The sequence below is a fragment of the Cuculus canorus genome, chromosome 25 (assembly GCF_017976375.1).
Source record: "Cuculus canorus isolate bCucCan1 chromosome 25, bCucCan1.pri, whole genome shotgun sequence".
NCBI lineage: Eukaryota > Metazoa > Chordata > Aves > Cuculiformes > Cuculidae > Cuculus > Cuculus canorus.
The window spans coordinates 2,711,397-2,729,166 of NC_071425.1; the positions used below are offsets into that span (position 1 = coordinate 2,711,397).

The 17,770-nt window shown below is 51.0% G+C and overlaps 1 protein-coding gene across 2 annotated transcripts; it reads right to left on the minus strand.

Annotated features, from left to right (window-relative positions):
- Positions 1 to 2,401: 2,401 nt before the first annotated feature.
- LOC104054415 (keratin, type I cytoskeletal 14) lies at positions 2,402 to 17,360 on the minus strand. 2 transcript variants are annotated; one of them, XM_054088248.1, is made up of 9 exons: positions 16,846 to 17,287; positions 6,679 to 6,959; positions 4,843 to 4,925; positions 4,377 to 4,533; positions 3,955 to 4,116; positions 3,735 to 3,860; positions 3,399 to 3,619; positions 3,021 to 3,070; positions 2,402 to 2,713 (listed from the first exon to the last, which is right to left on the minus strand). In XM_054088248.1, exons 1-9 carry the CDS (start codon positions 17,123 to 17,125, stop codon positions 2,616 to 2,618), a joined length of 1,458 nt encoding a protein of 485 aa, XP_053944223.1. In that variant the 5' UTR covers positions 17,126 to 17,287; the 3' UTR covers positions 2,402 to 2,615. The 2 variants fall into 2 exon arrangements, with proteins under 2 accessions (XP_053944223.1, XP_053944222.1); XM_054088247.1 differs by lacking the exons at positions 2,402 to 2,713; positions 3,021 to 3,070; positions 3,399 to 3,619; ... (3 more) ...; positions 4,843 to 4,925; positions 6,679 to 6,959 and adding exons at positions 11,505 to 11,779; positions 12,528 to 12,565; positions 13,056 to 13,276; ... (2 more) ...; positions 14,298 to 14,454; positions 15,324 to 15,406 and having other exon boundaries at positions 16,637 to 17,360.
- Positions 17,361 to 17,770: the final 410 nt, after the last annotated feature.

Genomic DNA, 17,770 nt, shown 5'->3' on the forward strand with positions numbered 1-17,770 from the left:
GGTGAATAAGGAAAACGCCTGGTAAGATCCTCCCAGTGGAATTGAATCACACCTGGGCTCTCCTGGCTCTCCTCAGGGATTCACTGCCGGCCACTCCTGCTGGCAGGTGTAAATGGATAACTCAGCACTCGGTGACAGAGTTTAAAGAGCACCAAATATGCTGCTTGATAAATCTCTCCCAAGTCCTTTTGGCTGCAGAAGCGGCTGTGATTCCTGTGCTGCCAGCAGAGCCACGTACTTGCGCCCTGGCACCTTCTTCTGGCACCCTTCTTCCATTTTATCCATAATATCTGTGGCTTTCGGAAAGCCTTTCTGTCTTCCTGCACTTGGGGCATTCTGCAGAGTTTAAAAGCTGCCATTTACAACTGAAACGGAACAACTCTCTTCTGATGACAGCAGAAAGAACCCATGTGCGGTTCAATTCGAGTTTCCAGCCTGCGCTCTTGTCCATGGCCATGAGGTCTAAGGCAGCTCGATGCTATAGGACATTTCTTGATCTGGTTTTTAGTTTTGAAGTGGCGCTCGATCGCTTGAGTTGGAGCTGTTTCTGCAGGGAAGGACTGTTATTCCCACAAGGAGAAAAGCAGGATAGAGTCACTGAACTCTGGTCCCTGTTTCTTTTCCTGCTCTTTACAGTAATTGCTAAACACTAATACAGACTGATAACATCTCTTCACGCTCCCTGTTCTGGAAAGACCTGGCAGGTTCCGCACTTCTTCGATCAACTTCCTTCTCCTTTGCTTGTCTTGTCACACCCAGAATGACATCATCAACGCTTTTCAGGAGTTTGGTCAGGCTGAAGAATGCGCCTCTACAACTATTCAGTATGGAATAGTTTTACTGGAACAGCTGCCCAGGGAGGGGGTCGAGTCGCCTTCCATGGAGGTGCTTAAGGAACGGGTGGATGAAGTGCTGAGGGACATGGTTTAAGGGAGTGTTAGGAATGGTTGGACTCGATGCTCCAGTGGGTCCTTTCCAACCTTGTGATTCTGTGATTCTGTGATTCTGTGATTGCGATGCCGTGTGAAGGCTGAGGGGAATGAATCACCAACGTTATCCAAGCGACAAATGTGTTTCGCTTCAGCCACAAAAGGCCATTGTAAGCAAAGGGAAGCTGATTTATTGCAAACTGTTACCATTTCTCTTTGTCTAAAGCCCAAATTTGTATTCCTGAGGTGGCTGATGAACCCAACTGGACAGAGCTCCCGTCTCCCACTGGCTAGAACGCAGGAAGCTTTGAGCAGACTGATCCGCCAGGAGGTGTCCCTGCCCATGGCAGGGGGTTGGAACTGGATGAGCTTTGAGGTCGCTTCCAAATCAAATCATTCCATGTTAAGGAGGAATTTCTTCACAGTGAGAGCGGGGAGGCCCTGGAACAGCTTTCCCAGGGAAGCTGTGGCTGCCCCATCCCTGGAGGGGTTCCAGGCCAGGTTGGATGGGGCTTAGGCAGCTGGATCTACTGGGAGGTGTCCCTGCCCATGGCAGGAGGGTTGCGACTGGATGATCTTTACGGTCCCTTCCAACCCAAACTATTCTATGTTTCTATGATTAAGTTGGATTTAAGTGATTCCTTCAGGCTTTTGGGTCTAAAGCGATTTCCTCTCTTATCTTGCCCATACGACACATCTGGATGGTGTGTGACTGGGGCAGTATCCCTTTGGACCCTGCGTCACTCTCCCGGAGCGTGCAAAGGCAAACCTGATTCCTGGCTGCCCGTGCGCAAGCTGCGTCACCTAATCCTGTATGGCAGCTTACCTGTAGACAGTGTTGACATGTGATAACCCGCTCGTGTGCCTTGAGAAGGATTTTGACTGGATGCCGTAGTGATAAGAACTTACTGCTACTCATCCCTCTGTGGATTAAGCAATGATTACTCCGGAACCTGTTAAAGTTCAGCCCTCAGGCAGCATGAAAAGATCTGTGTAAAGATTTTGTACGGTGTGCCTAATAGTGTGATTTAAAGACAGGCAAATAAGGCATGTGTGTAGGATTTGCCGGCCAGTCTGATGTTGTGCTCGTGTCTCAGCCTTACACACAGGACAGCAGCAGTCTGCCTGAAGTTAAACTTACACGAGAAAGTGATTCTTTAGGGTACCATAGAGAAATGAGCTTTATTTTGTTGGCTTTAATTATCAGTTGTGTGGCAGGGACGTCAAACATCATCCTTCCATCATTGCCTTCATTGCACATCAAGTATCAAACTTATCTGGTTTGTGCCTCAGTCAGTTTCGTGACTTCGGTGGAAAAAGCTGTCTGACTTTATTTTCACCTCAAGTGGCGCCCGTATCCCCTCACTCCCCTCCCCTCACTCACACTTGTGGTTTCTCAGGACTTTCCCTGGCATGAGCACACAACCCTGAGGCTTCAAGAGATCGTGTATCAGTGACAGACAAGTCCGCAGTTGCATGAACAAGAAAAAAAGGCTTTATTAAATGTGTACAGAGTGCACAGTGGCACCCGCAGGAAATTAAGATGAAAGAGGGAGGAGGAGGAGATGAATGAAGCCGACTGCTTTCCTTGTCACAACCCCATCACACACGGCCTCGGACAGGGCTTGGCTCAGCTTGCCGCTCTCTCGAGTCTGGGATTGAGGATCCACGGAGCTGTTTGCTCTCCTAGCGAGTGGTGAGCGCAACCTGCTCCCGGGAGGAGACCACCTTCCCGTCCTGCACCTCCTCGACGATGGTGCGCACCTGACGGGAGGATGTCGTAACTGCAAAAGGATAACAGAGAGGAATTATTCAGGTGCCAGGAAGGAAGGAAATTTTTAACACATTAGCAGATGTTGCACGTTCTGGAGGAAGGTGTGAGAAATTCCACAAGGTCCTGGAAAATGCACTTTTAAACAACCCCATGGGAAGAGAGAAGAGCCAGGCTCTCCTGACAGCTGTCACTGGTTCAGCCAGCGAGGCAGCACGGCACGCCCGGGAGTGATTTTCACTCCATCTATTTGACGGCTGCTCTAAAAGCAGATCTCAAAGCTGTCTGTTATAAATATGTGTAGCAAGACAGGCTCTTACCGTCTCTGCCAGAGTGTGAGGACATGGCGGAGGAGTACTGGGAAGAGATGCTACGAGAGAAGGAGATAAACAAAGAAAAGTTAGGGATAAAATCCTTGCATAACAGCTCTGTATTCAGGCAGGAGAAAGAGAAAAGTCTCATTGCAGTTGGTAAAGCCATTATTCTGTGTGATGTCTCTTGGAGAGAAGAGGAGCCACTGCACCTTCCAGCAGGACAAGGTGCAGACAGAAACTGGGGACCGAGCCACTGAGCATCCATGGCTGAGGTGAACATAAAGATGAAGTCTGAAAGCTACAATCGGTCCCCAGACAACATATCTTGTGTCTGTTACCCATCTCCTCCCCGCGTGCCCTCCCAAGCAAAGCCCCTCTACGTACTGGGCATCCTCGCCCTCCAGGAGCCGGCGGTACGTGGCGATCTCCTGCTCCAGGCGGCACTTGACGTCCAGGAGGACCCTGTACTCTTGGTTCTGGCGCTCCATGTCGCACCGCAGCTCGGCCAGCTGCTCCTCCACGCTGGTGATCAGCACCTGCAGCTGGGCCAGCTGGGTGCCGTAGCGAGCTTCGGTGTCGGCCAAGGTGCCCTCCAACGCCGCTTTCTGTGTGCAGAGGAGAGGGACAGGGTCAGGGGGGATGAAGGGTAGGAAGGATGGGAGCACCTATGCGTCCCCTGGCCCGTGCGCCCCCACCCTGCCGGGAATTGGCCTCTCGTACCGTGCTGAGCTGGGATTGGAGGTCAATCTCCAGGCTCTGGATGGTGCGTCGTAGCTCTGTGATCTCCGTCTTGCCGCTCTGAAGCTGCTCCGTGTTGATGGCCACCTCCCGGTTCAGCTCTTCCGTCTGCAAGAGGCAAACCCATGTCATTCCAGCACCACCAAGCAGGCACAGCCTTGGGTCCCTCGCATCCCGCTCCGCTGCCGGTGAGCCAGCTCACCTTGCTGAAGAACCACTGCTCGGCATCCCTGCGGTTCTTTTCGGCCAGGCTCTCGTACTGCTCCCTCATCTCAGCCAGGATCTTGGTGAGGTCGACTCCAGGAGCAGCATCCATCTCCACGCTGATCTCTCCACCCACCTGCCCGCGCAGGGCATTCATTTCCTGCCAGAAGAGAGACACGTGATGCACATCCAGAGTGAAATCAGTATATTCTCATCATGTCGAATTTTTTATTTGCACCCAGAATAAGAGTCCCACAGACCTTCTCCTGGAGGTCTTGTCAGAAGGGATCATTTGATCATTTCCCACTCCCTCACCCACTTGAGTGTCTCCTGACAGCCCTGATTGCAGGGACACTCCTGCACATTTGATCACCCTTTTCCATTATGCAGTTTTCGGTTTAAGCCTGGCCCCGTTCTCACCTCCTCATGGTTCTTCTTCAGATAAGCCAGCTCCTCCTTCAGGTTCTCGATCTGCATCTCCAGGTCAGCTCTGGCCAGGGTCAGCTCATCCAGGACTCTGCGCAGGCCGTTGATGTCGGCTTCCACACTCATGCGCAGAGCCTGCTCCGTCTCAAACCTGGGGGGACACACACAAGGTTGCACCATGCAGCCCAACTGGTACAGGTCCATCCTTGTTGTTTCCTTCCTCAGCTTGACCTATTTCTGCCAAGCATCCTTCATTAAACGTGCATGCACAGCTCTCCACAGCGCAGGAATGTCCAGACTGTGCAACGTCCAGGAAGAGCTACAGCTCTTCCCAAATTTCACACTTCTACTGAGCTGTGACCATGTGAAGCAACTTCAGGTGCAGAAAGCAAATAAAAGCCTTAAAGAGACTGGGTTTTCTCTCCTTCCTTGTAAGAAATATTGAAGGCATCGGACTTACTTCGTTCTGAAGTCATCAGCTGCCAGCCTGGCGTTGTCAATCTGCAAGACGATGTTGGCATTTTCGACGGTTGCAGCAAGAATCTGGGGATGTGGATAGAAGAAAGCAAAAGAGTGAACAAGTGGTTGGAGAAAATGGCATGCTGCTGCCTGAGCTCCCGATCAGAAGGATTGGAGCAGCACTGGACCTCCTGCCTGCTGGGCTGGAGGATACTAGATGGAACTAAATGATCTTTAAGGTCTCTTCCAACCCAAACCATTCTATGGTTTTATGATATCTATGTTCAATCTCCCGTTGGCACTGGTTCAGTGCTGGAGTGGCATCTCCAGATGCTCAACCACACTCAGAATCCCAGCAGCGCTTTGTCTGGCAATGCTGGACAGCCCAGCTGAGAAGGAAAAAAAGGGTTGAGGAAGGAGTGTCTGAACCGTTTTGCTTTTGTAATTGCACCTGAGGTGCAAATATTTGTTCTGGGATTTTGCAAATTATTGGCTGTTTAATGAACAGTAATTTCTGTAGCCGCAAGCTAATGAAAAGCTCTCGCTGCGTTCTGACACTTCAGTGGATATCCAAACTATAATCCAGGAGGATTGATGTGGTCATTTCCCAGCTGCAGGGCAGGAGGGGAGGGAAGGGGCTGCCTCCCTCTGGATGACAAGCAGAGGGTTTCTCTGAGACTCAGCACTTCAGTGCCTCAATCTGGAGATAGCTTCTGCCTCCACATGTCCTGTGTTCCACATCAGAGCACACTTCACATGCTGGAATTCAAAGAATAGCTTTATGTATGAGGCAAGAGCCCTTCACCCCAAGGTGAAACCCAAGAGAAGGCTTAAAAAAACAGAAAAATTCCAGGGATGTGAATTCCCCTGGGGTTTGGCCCGTGAGCTTGTCAGGGCTGCTGCCCCATTGCTCTGGAATTCACACTCAGGTGTCGTAACGACCCAACCACCCCACCTCCAGCCCCTCCAGTGGAGCCTGAGCTGACGAAGGCTGCTGTCACCTCACAGGCAGTGGTGAAGGACCAGGCAATCAGCTCATAGTGAGTAACGAGGGCAGAGAGAGGACAGAGGTGGCAGAGTAGGAGAGGAAGGACAGATATCGGTACTTTTGTTTAAGGACATTTGCCTAAAGTCAGCCGGGAGCTGCTAAGAATGAAGAAATGAGCTTGGCCATGGTTTCATCCACTGCATATGGAGCAGGGCACACACCTGACCAGCACCTACCACAGCCCACTATATTCTCACTCCTGGATGTTCATTTGTGTCTGTTTGCACCTCCCAAAGAACAAACAGACCATAGGGCAGCTTCTTTCTTTTCTAACCTCTGCCTCAAGCCTCCTATCAGGCTAGGGAAGATCTTATTTGTAAGGTATTCATGAGAGTGACTTGGCATCTCCATTTGCATGGCATTCAGTAGAGCACAGGGCTGAAAAGAGAATTGTCCCTCCCTGCAAAGGGCTCGGTGGGAGCCTGGCAGAGAGAGCTCACACAGAGAGGAGGGAAGGACGGCAGGAAGTGACTGGCATGGGAGGGAGAATCTTGTAGCATCAGGTAACCTGTACCAATGCCTGGGATGCTCTGACTCCTGCTTTCTTGCCTGTCTTTCTCCCTACACTGCAACAGTGGATAGAAACCAATCTTTGTTTCCATGCCTCGTGGAGGACATGACCAAGAACCTGCTGTTGATAAATGATGACTCTTATTTCTAAGCATGCTTTCTTTTTTCCTTCCTCATTACCTGTCTTTTATTAATGCTCTTCCCTTCAGCTACTGGGAACACGGTCATCTTTCTAAAAGTGATTTTAATGAAGATATCTTGGTAATCACAGCATCCTACCTTGTTCCTGAGCTCCTCGATTGTCCTGTAGTAGGGGCTGTAGTCACGCTCTGGACCAGGCGCCTGCTTCTTGTACCATTCCCTGATCTTGACCTCCAGGTCGGTGTTGGCCTCCTCCAGGGCACGCACTTTGTCCAGGTAGGAGGCCAGGCGGTCGTTGAGGTTCTGCATCGTCTCCTTTTCCCCAGCTGGGAGGATTCCATCACCACCTCCAAAGCCACCTCCAAAGCCAGCTCCAAAGCCAGCCCCATAGCTGCCCCCAAAGCCACCGCCGAGGCCCCCTCCTACGCTGCTGCAGTAGCTGCCCCCGTAGCCACTTCCGAGCCCCGAGACGATGCGCGAAGAGACAGAGTAGCTGCTAGAGCCTCCGTGGACACTGGGAGCCCTGTAGCCTCCTCCTCCTCCAACACGCACGGAGGAAAGCCTGCTGGAGCCTCCAGCCGGGCCCCCGAATCCCTTGAGGGAAGTGGAGGAGGAGAATTGCCTGACAGTGGTGCTCATGGCGAAGGCTGGCGGAGGGCTGAGGAGGGCTGAGGAGGGCTCGGCAGCGCAGACAGCGAGTGCTGACTTCCCCCGGCTGGGAGCCCTTTATAGCCCGGGCAGGAGGCGTTGCCCACGCATTTTTTTTTTTTTTTCCCCTGTTGCATTCCCAATGATTTTCATCACTCCTAAAATCTGAGCCAACTTCCAGAATCATCATTTTTGCCTTTGTTCTATTCACTCTTTTTTTTTCTGTCCTATTCCACTAGAAACGTTTTATCTCACCAAGGGCGTCTTTATGCTTCTTCCGTTTCCAAGTAAATAGTCAGGTGTGATTCAAGTAGGAGGCTCCTTGCTCAGGGCTACATTTTAATGCTGCTTTGTACAGTTAGCTCTGAAACCGAGCTATTCAGGCAGTGTTTCAATGAAGTAAAAGTCAGCATCTCTTTTGCTGTGTATTTTTGTCCCAGCTACTCGTGTTTCCCACCTCAGCTCGGGCTGCACACACTGCACACCTGCAGGGACAAGAGCATTGTCCTGAAGCCCTGAACGTGCATCCACAGTCCCAGGAGTACAAAGTGCTGGAAGGAACTTGGCTCCCAGTCCTGGAAAATATAAATCCTCTCTTTTATCCGCAGAGAGAGGGATGATCTGTAACGAAAAACAATGAAAAGGGAGCTCAGGCTTCAGGGCTCATACAGGTTTCACCTTGGGGACCACCCAAGAGCAGGGGAATATGAAAAGGCAATAAGCAGGGGATGTTTTGTCTTGTTTGTTGTGAACGAGAGCTTAATGAACAATTCAGAAGGGGTGAGGGATGGTTGCTAGCTGGAATAACTTAAAAATTCTGAGATGCTCCAGGCGAGAATGTGGAATAGCATAAAGTAGATGAAGGAAAAAGTTTCTGGACTCTAAGCACTGTGAACAAGAGCACAAAGTCAACAGTAACATAGCCTAGCAGCTAATGCTAATGGTGTTTTCTGTGATTAACATCTCAAACAGTGGTGACCAGGGAGGGCAATCTCAGTTTGAGTTTGGAATTTACAGCTGCCTCATAAACAGAGCTCCAGGAGAGATAGCGCTTGCCTCTGAAGAGCAAAAAGGCTCAAAAACTGCACGCCCCAGGCATGGTCCAGCTCTGCGGGCTGCTCTCCCTGCTGACCTGCGTCACGCAGAAACCACAGAGCTGAGTGTCACTGCCTAATAATGCAGGGTGTGGAGGAGAAGGTATTTCTCATGTGTGTACACGGCGTATTGTCTCCGCAGACAGGCCCCAACAGCCCCTTCCCAACAGCCAAGTCTTCCTTAGATCATTTGCCAAGGGAGGGGGGAGAGGGTATTGAAGTAAAGCACCAGAGGCATCTGTCCAAGGAGCTTTGAAGGGCACGACGCCCTCCTCTCCATCTGCAGAAGGCTGGAAACGATGCAGGAGTGGGATGTGTCCTTGGACTATCAGGAGTTGGCTGCTATGGAGAAGCACAGCTAGCGATGTTCCCATTTGCCACCGGTGAATAGAGACAAGTCTGTACGGCTCGGAGAACCGGAGAAGAGGAATCTCTGCTGTGTTTGCTCCGGCCGGAGGATGGGTTCAGTCTCTTGGCGGCAGCATCTTCTTGTCGCGTGAGCACCGGGAGACGGCGCAGAGCCAGCAGACGCCCACTTTCTGCTCACCTTCCCCAGGTGCAGATGGCAAAGGTGCAGCAGCGCGGGGGCGGCAGGGATGTGTAGTTCCCAGGAATGTGCTGTCTTCCTCTCTTCACCTTCACCCGGGTGATGCAAGGGCTGAACTGGGCTGTCCCTACTGCGTGCCCTGGTGGCACAGAGAAAGGGGTGACATCAGTGACAAAACAGCCCCCCGTGTAAGTCCAAACCCTCAGCCCTGCCATGAGCAAAGCCTTTTGGAGAGATGGAGAACTGTCACAAGGTTCACAATGGGTTCGTTCTTTACGTGAAATTACGTTTTCTTTCATCTTTTGTTTCCTACTTAACCGCTGCGTCATAGAAATCCACACTGCTCAAAATATCTGTGATATTTTGATAATACCACAAGGCAGCAATTAAAATCATGAGGGGTTAATTAAGACTTAAAACAACATATTACAATTTCTAAGACTTTATTTACATGACCTCCCATTGAACACAACCACAAATGACTGCGTAGTGCTCGTAGCACGCTCTCCTGAAAATAAAAGGCTGACTATTAATAAACCAGACTTTGCCACTGTTTCGTGAGCACAGGCACACTTGGAGCCTGGTTTTTACACCTTCCAGAATCCGAATGCTGGTTCTAGAGCATAACAGTAATTTCATGGTAGCACACAGGTGTTTAACCACACAATTCTGCCTCACTTCAGGAGGAAAATGGCAATGAATTTCTGACTCCAAACATACAAATCAGCAGACCTTGGAGATCGTAGAATCATGGAACAGTTTAGCTTGGAAGGGGCCTCAAAGCCCATCCAGTTCCACCCTCTGCCATGGGCAGGAACACCTCCCACTGGATCCGGTTGCTCCAAGCCCCATCCAACCTGGCCTTGAACCCCTCCAGGGATGGGGCAGCCACCACTGCTCTGGGCAACCTGGGCCAGGGCCTCCCCACCTTCACAGGAGAACATTTCTTCCTAAGATCTCATCTCAATCTCCCCTCTTTCAGCTGAAAACCATTCCTCTTGTCCTATCCCTGCACTCCCTAATCAAGAGCTCTCTGCAGCTCCCAGAAAGGAGGTTGTGGGGAGGTGGGTGCTGGGCTCTTCTCCCAAGTAACAAGAGATCGGATGAGAGGAAATGGCCTCAAGTTGTGCCAGCGGAGGTTTAAATTGGATATTGGGAAAAATTTCTTTACTGAAAGAGTGATAAAGCACTAGACAAGGCTGCCCAGGGCAGTGGTGGAGTCTCCAGGGGTTCAAAATGCATGTGGATGTGGCACTTCGGACATGGTTCAGGAGGCACCATGGGTTTGGGCTGTTGTTTGGATTTGATGATCTTAGAGGTGTTGTCCAACCTTAGTAATTCTGTGAGTCTCTGATTCACTGGGGGTGAATCATTCTTTCGATGTTTTGAAAAAAACCTGAATTATCTCTTATCTCACCATAAAGTCCAGGCAGATTTTCTGGAAAATGGACTTAAAACTGCATGGCCAGCTCTATTCTAAGACACATCAAGTAGTGCTTCTCTGCTCCATCCCATTGATTAGGAAGTTGGAGCAATGAATGGAAGAATCCAGCCAAGGATGTGTCTGAACTGGCTTTCCAGGAACAGCTGGGCCAGCTGACGGCAACGTGAACTGCTGCGTCAGGAGGAGCCACTGGCAGTCAGGGAGTGACCGAAATAGCTCCCAGAGGAATTTGAATCTTTTTTTCTTGTACAGACCATACCCACCACTTCCCATCACTTGTTTTTCTTACCCTTTAGCAGTTCCTTTGGAAGCAAGAATTGCACCAAGCTGAGTTTGTATTTCTGGAGGGGTGTCAGCCAGTCTATCCCTGCCACATGGAATCATGGAATGGTCTGGATTGGAAGGGACCTCAAAGCCCATCCAGTTCCACTCCCATGGGCAGGGACACCTCCCACTGGATCCGGTTGCTCCAAGCCCCATCCAACCTGGCCTTGAACCCCTCCAGGGATGGGGCACCACCACTGCTCTGGGCAACCTGGGCCAGGGCCTCCCCACCCTCACAGCAAAACATTTCTTCCTAAGATCTCATCTCAATTTCCCCTCTTTCATCTTAAAACCCTTCCCCCTCATCCTATCCCTGCCTTCCCTGATCCAGAGCCCCTCCCCAGGTTTCCTGGAGCCCCTTTCAGGACTGGGAGGCTGCTCTAGGATCTCCCCAGAGCCTTTTCTCCTCCAGGCTGGATCTACAGCTCAATTTCTCTTTACCACAAAGCTTTTATCTGAACTGTGCAACAACTGCAGAGTCAGCGCTGGGCAGGGAATTGTTTGCAGGGTCCTGGCTGCATGACCTGGGATTTGTTCATTTTCTTGCTTGGACTCTCTGAGGTAAAAGCTTCAGCTCTGCTGTTGCTGTTCATTGCAGCCGGGGAAGCAGCACTTTGCCCAACCTGAAAGTCCCAGTGCCAAATCTGAGATGAAATATAAAGGCTCCCACAAGTTTCACCTCCTCTGACTGCACAATCAATTCCTTTCTAGACCTCCAACCACATCAGCTCTTTCCTCCGAAGCAGACAGATCTCGGATATCATGGAAGTGTAGGTCCACTGGCCCCACCACCCGGGTACCAAAGATGCAGAATGACTCCTTCCAGAGAGAAGCTTTATTCTGCAGCTCCGGAGTGGGAGAGTCTGGCTTTTCAGAGCAACAAGACAAGCCCCACGTTTGCACAAAGTGTGAAGAAAAGCTTTATTGGATTTCTGAGCATGGCACAGCACTTGGAGAAAGGTTAAGGGTAGCAGGGCTGTGATAGAAAGAGAAGATGCTCTTTGTGATCTCCATAGCCAGAGCACAAAAGCTGGGATCTTCTTCTGCGTTGCTACATGAGGTTTGCAGCAAACCAGGCAGCGTCTCAGAGGGCAGCCTGGGTGATCTGCTCGCGGGAGGAAATCACCTTCCCGTCCTGGACTTCCTCGAATATTGTGCGGATTTGACGAGTAGTGACAGGTCCTACAACAGAGAAAGGAGGAACCGTTATTTATAGGGAAAGAGGAGAAAGTGCTTTAAAGATTTTCATGGACAGATTTGTTACTACTGACAACTGCCTCAGCAACCCAATAGATAGACCACATTCCTACCCCAAATACTTTATTGTACCATAGAATCATGGAATGGTTTGGATTGGAAGGGACCTTAAAGCCCATCCATGGGCAGGGACACCTCCCACTGGATCCGGTTGCTCCAAACCCCATCCAACCTGGCCTTGAACCCCTCCAGGGATGGGGCAGCCACCACTGCTCTGGGCAACCTGGGCCAGGGCCTCCCCACCCTCACAGGGAAACATTTCTTCCTAAGATCTCATCTCAATCTCCTCTCTTTCAACACCAAACTGTTCCCCCTTGTCCTCTCCCTGCCCTCCCTGATGCAGAGCCCCTCCCCAGCTTTCCTGGAGCCCCTTTCCGTACTGGAAGCTGCTCTAAGGTCTCCCTACAGCTTTCTCTTCTCCAGGCTGAACAACCCCAACTCTCTCAGTCTGTCCTCAGATGGGAGGTCCTCCAGCCCCCGGATCTTCTTGATGGCCCTCTGAAACCACCTATGGTTTCAGTCTGCACAAATAATCTTCTGAAACGTTCTCTGGCATAGCATAAAAGTGGTTTGCGTCAATTCACATATTGAAAATATAATGAAATAATAATTTTAGTCATTTAGTGGGGAGAGTCTGAGATTTAGTGTGATCAGAGCTTCAGCCAAGACATACCTTCTTTCACAGGCTGCGAGACATAGTGGGAAGTCATGCTGTGGGAGGAGAAAAGAGAAAGGATGGTCAGAAACAGAAAAAAGTGAGTAGGCTCTTTGAGAAAATCATTATTTAAAACCCCGCCTCTTCTTCTTGTATCAATATGTGACTAAAATGCCTTCTGGAACCTGCCTAGTGTCAAAAATTAAAGGGAGGTTATGGTAAGGATGTTTGCGTCCCATGAGGATTCAGACACAAAGGTAGCACACACATCCCTGTTGTACCACCGAGCAGTGGTTCCTGTTCCCTCCCCACCATCACACAGACACAGGAGGGATGGGAAGTGGATCCCAGGGATATCACAGAGCTCTGATAACCTCTGGGCTGTTCTGGACTAGTAGGGATGAAAAGAGAGACCCAGTTGCGTGCCACGGCTCAGGAACGGGATCACAGGATCCTCCAGGGAATGCAGGTTGTTCATTTCTTATTTCCCTTGCTATAACCCATCTCCTCCCCACGTGCCCTCCCAAGCAAAGCCCCTCTATGTACTGGGCATCCTCGCCCTCCAGGAGCCGGCGGTACGTGGCGATCTCCTGCTCCAGGCGGCACTTGACGTCCAGGAGGACCCTGTACTCTTGGTTCTGGCGCTCCATGTCGCACCGCAGCTCGGCCAGCTGCTCCTCCACGCTGGTGATCAGCACCTGCAGCTGGGCCAGCTGGGTGCCGTAGCGAGCTTCGGTGTCGGCCAAAGTGCCCTCCAACGCCGCTTTCTGTGTGCAGAGGAGAGGGACAGGTTCAGGGGGGATGAAGGGTAGGAAGGATGGGAGCACCCATGCGTCCCCTGGCCCGTGCGCCCCCACCCTGCTGGGAATTGGCCTCTCATACCGTGCTGAGCTGGGATTGGAGGTCAATCTCCAGGCTCTGGATGGTGCGTCGTAGCTCTGTGATCTCCGTCTTGCCGCTCTGAAGCTGCTCCGTGTTGATGGCCACCTCCCGGTTCAGCTCTTCCGTCTGCAAGAGGCAAACCCATGTCATTCCAGCACCACCAAGCAGGCACAGCCTTGGGTTCCTCGCATCCCGCTCTGCTGCCGGTGAGCCAGCTCACCTTGCTGAAGAACCACTGCTCGGCATCCCTGCGGTTCTTTTCGGCCAGGCTCTCGTACTGCTCCCTCATCTCAGCCAGGATCTTGGTGAGGTCGACTCCAGGAGCAGCATCCATCTCCACGCTGATCTCTCCACCCACCTGCCCGCGCAGAACATTCATTTCCTGGGAGAAGAGAGAAACCCATCTTCATGCAATCCCATCTTCATGGAATCCAACCATCAGCGTATAAGGATGTTCCTCTCAAGAGAGAGTTTTTCAGGAAAGATAGCGTCCTGTGGCAGCTATTTCTCAGGGGGATCAACAGGGAGCAAACCAGAGGTTTTGCTCCACAATCACAATTAAAATAATCCAAACTCTTAAGAAGTCTCTCTCTGAGTGAATTCATCAGAGACTAAATCAGAGCCTAAAGTTGCTTCATTTGTCAGGAGGTTGACCTTCCAGGTCTGAAGCTGCCAGGACTGTTGATAAATCTCTGACAGCTACAGTGGACATTACTGACATAACAAGTGGTGACTGGGTTTTATACAAGTTCTGGAGAGGATGCGCTGTTATCCCAAATGGATCATCTCTACTTCTTTACCAGCACTTCTCATCTTTCCTCCTAGCAATTCAAAACTCAGCAGAGCTGTAAAGGTTGGACCGGACCTCAAATTTCTGGGCCCAGGCTGGACTTGATCTGTTCTCACCTCCTCATGGTTCTTTTTCAGATAAGCCAGCTCCTCCTTCAGGTTCTCGATCTGCATCTCCAGGTCAGCTCTGGCCAGGGTCAGCTCATCCAGGACTCTGCGCAGGCCGTTGATGTCGGCCTCCACGCTCATGCGCAGAGCCTGCTCCGTCTCAAACCTGGGGGGACACAAGAACAGTCTCAAAAGTTGCACAGGATTTTGCCCAACTGGGAAGAGAGCACCTCGGTTTGTTGTTCTCTTCTTCCATGCCACTGGCATCATGTCAATACTGCACAACCTCTGTGGTGCATGGACAACCTTCTGATGGTGAATGCAGGGGAGCAGGAGATAAAACAGTGTCCATCTGAGTCTAGAGCATCACCATTACCCTGATGTCACCGGGCCGTGCGGCTGGGTCTGGGCTTTGCTGAGCTACACACACACAAGTTAAATATGCAGAGGTGCAGTGGAAGTTCTCTGTTCAGGACAGCTCATACCCCAGAGGAACGAGCGATGGGAGTAAAGTGGTGGAGGTTTTGATGGACAGAAAACAATCCTTAAGTGCCTATAGATTTAGATTATGAAATAATGGAATGGGTTGGGTTGGAAGGGACCTTAAAGCCCATCCAGTTCCACCCACTGTCATGGGCAGGGACACCTCCCACTGGATCTGGTTGCTCCAAGCCCCATCTAACCTGTCCTGGAACCCCTCCAGGGATGGGGCAGCCACCACTGTTCTGGGCAACATGGGCCAGGGCCTCCCCACCCTCACAGCAAAACATTTCTTCCTAAGATCTCATCTCAATTTCCCCTCTTTCAGCTCAAAACCACTCTCCCTCAGCCTATCCCTACTCTAACAGATCCATGTCCTTCCTGTGCTGAGGATTCCGAGACTGAACACAGTAATCAGCTGCTTTGGAAGTTACATCTTCATTTTGAAGGCTTTGTTTCCACATTGCCTTTTGGGGGTTTGGGTGGGATTTTCTCCCCATTTCATCAACCATCTCTGCAGATTTTGTTCCATTTTTCCCAGGAAATGTGTCTTACTTGGTCCTGAAGTCATCGGCTGTCAGCCTGGCATTGTCAATCTGCAGGAGGAGGTTAGCGTTGTCAACTGTGGCCACCAGGACCTGGAGGATGGAGGATAAGGCAAAAGCACCAAATAAATGTCAGAACATCTCCTGGCCGACCAGGGGATGGGAGCACAAATGAGACTGTCAGGACAGGAACAGTTTTGGGGAAGGTTGGGGTTTCCTTAGCAGAGGTGTGTATTTAACCAGGACAAGTGAGACAGAGCTGAGAATGACTGGAGGAAGGGGCTGGTTACTCTGTGACCTCCCTTTCCAAAAATCCTTTGGGAAACATTTCAAAAGACAGCACAAAGCCATGTGAGCTATGTGAGACCTCATGAGGCATTTGTTCCCATGCTGCAGGGCATGTGCTGATTATGCAAGGGTCAAGGAGGAATCATCAGCTCCTCCTTCCACAGCACCAGGCTCTGTAGGACCGATGGAGCAGGAGGAAGCTCCTGATTGGCAAACCCATTTGTTCTGGGATGGATTTAATGTTTTAACTGCAGAAATGGAGCAAACTGCGTTAAGCAGGTACCTACAGCTTCTGATTTATGTATTAGAAAAACCAGGAGCAAATTATCCACACTGGGAGAAGGTTCCAGACTCTGAGAGGCCATCAAGAGAGGGAGAGAAAAGAATTCCCTGCGTCATTTGCCAGCTCTCCTGCAGCTCTCGCTCTACTCTGCCTCCTTTTGTGTTTACTGGGGGCAGTTCACACGGATGAAGGAACAGAGAAGAACAGTCTGCTCTTGAGTATTGCCTCCAAAATTGGGTGGTGGAAATCAAATCAGAGCAGAGAGAAATCCCTTCAGAGCTGCCTGGGTGGGTGGCATCGAACCCAGCCCTGGAGCAGTGACTGCCAAAAGGAGAAGAAAACGTTATTGGGCAGTTCCATCTTTTTCTCTTTAGCATCCAAACCACATCAATAGGAGGAGCTGAAACAAGTTTGCAAATTCTTTGACATCTACAACTTTCCCTGCAGGTTCACTTTAAACTCGAGGAACGCCATGCGTTCTCAATGCGGACTTGTGTCTCATTCTTCATTTTTGCATTATGTTCTCTTACATCTCCTTCTTCCAGTGCAAACTGCCATTGGCTCCACCTGGAAGGATGTAATCAAAAGCTGACATTGAGACATCTCTGAATCCCCAGCCTGGTGCTCTGCACGTGCATCTAAGACACTTCTTACGCCACCGTTAGTGCTGACTAATTACAGAGGGAACAGTCAGTGTTTCTGCTTCCTCTCCGGTAATGAGACATCCCATAGTGTTAATCACAGCATCCTACCTTGTTCCTGAGCTCCTCAATAGTTCTGTAGTAGGGGCTGTAGTCACGCTCTGGACCAGGCGCCTGCTTCTTGTACCATTCCCTGATCTTCACCTCCAGGTCGGTGTTGGCCTCCTCCAGGGCACGCACTTTGTCCAGGTAGGAGGCCAGGCGGTCGTTGAGGTTCTGCATCGTCTCCTTTTCCCCAACCAGGAGGACACCATCACCACCTCCAAAGCCAGCTCCAAAGCCAGCCCCATAGCTGCCCCCAAAGCCACCGCCGAGGCCCCCTCCTACGCTGCTGCAGTAGCTGCCCCCGTAGCCACTTCCGAGCCCCGAGACCATGCGCGAAGAGACAGAGTAGCTGCTAGAGCCTCCGTGGACACTGGGAGCCCTGTAGCCTCCTCCTCCTCCAACACGCACGGAGGAAAGCCTGCTGGAGCCTCCAGCCGGGCCCCCGAATCCCTTGAGGGAGGTGGAGGAGGAGAATTGCCTGACAGTGGTGCTCATGGCGAAGGCTGGCGGAGGCGGGAGGGTGAGGAGGGCTCGGCAGCGCAGACAGCGAGTGCTGACTTCCCCCGGCTGGGAGCCCTTTATAGCCCGGGCAGGAGGCGTTGCCCACGCTTTTCGTCACCCCTGACAGCTTGAGCCAAATTCCAGTATCATCATTTTTCTCTCCCCAATTTCATGTCTTTTGTCACTTCCCACTAGAAGCACTGTGGCGAAGAGGATCTCCTCCTTCCCCTTCAGTTCCCAGCACCAGGCGTGATTCAGACCAAAGGCTCCTTCCTTGCTCACGGCTACGTTTTAACATTTCACTCTTGCACCTGAAACACAGAGGCGCTCACTCCACCTCCTCCCCGCTCCTCCTCGGTGAATCCTCTCTGATGTGCCAACCCGACCACAAGTGTCTCCTATCATTAAAAATCCACAATTCTATTTATTTGCTTGTTTAAAGAGTCTAAAGCCAACAAAAGCTGCTGACTCCAGACCTCTGCACATCCATAATCTTTCTATGGGCTGACGGAAATTTTCCCGTCAGGACCTCTACCCCGGGACAAGCTTAGACCTGGTGCGGTTTGTGTACTGATACCGTATTTGGCAGAAATCACGTAGCTCAAAAGAGAAGAAACTCCAGTAATTTCTGCTTACATA

Coding starts and splice junctions, on each gene's coding strand:
- LOC104054415 (XM_054088248.1), bottom strand. CDS start 17,125: ATGAGCACCACTGTCAGGCAATTCTCCTCCTCCACCTCCCTCAAGGGA. Junction 3,861..3,954: donor AGCAGTGGTTCTTCAGCAAG/GTGAGCTGGCTC, acceptor TGCCTCTTGCAG/ACGGAAGAGCTGAACCGGGA. Junction 3,620..3,734: donor TCCAATCCCAGCTCAGCACG/GTACGAGAGGCC, acceptor CTCTGCACACAG/AAAGCGGCGTTGGAGGGCAC.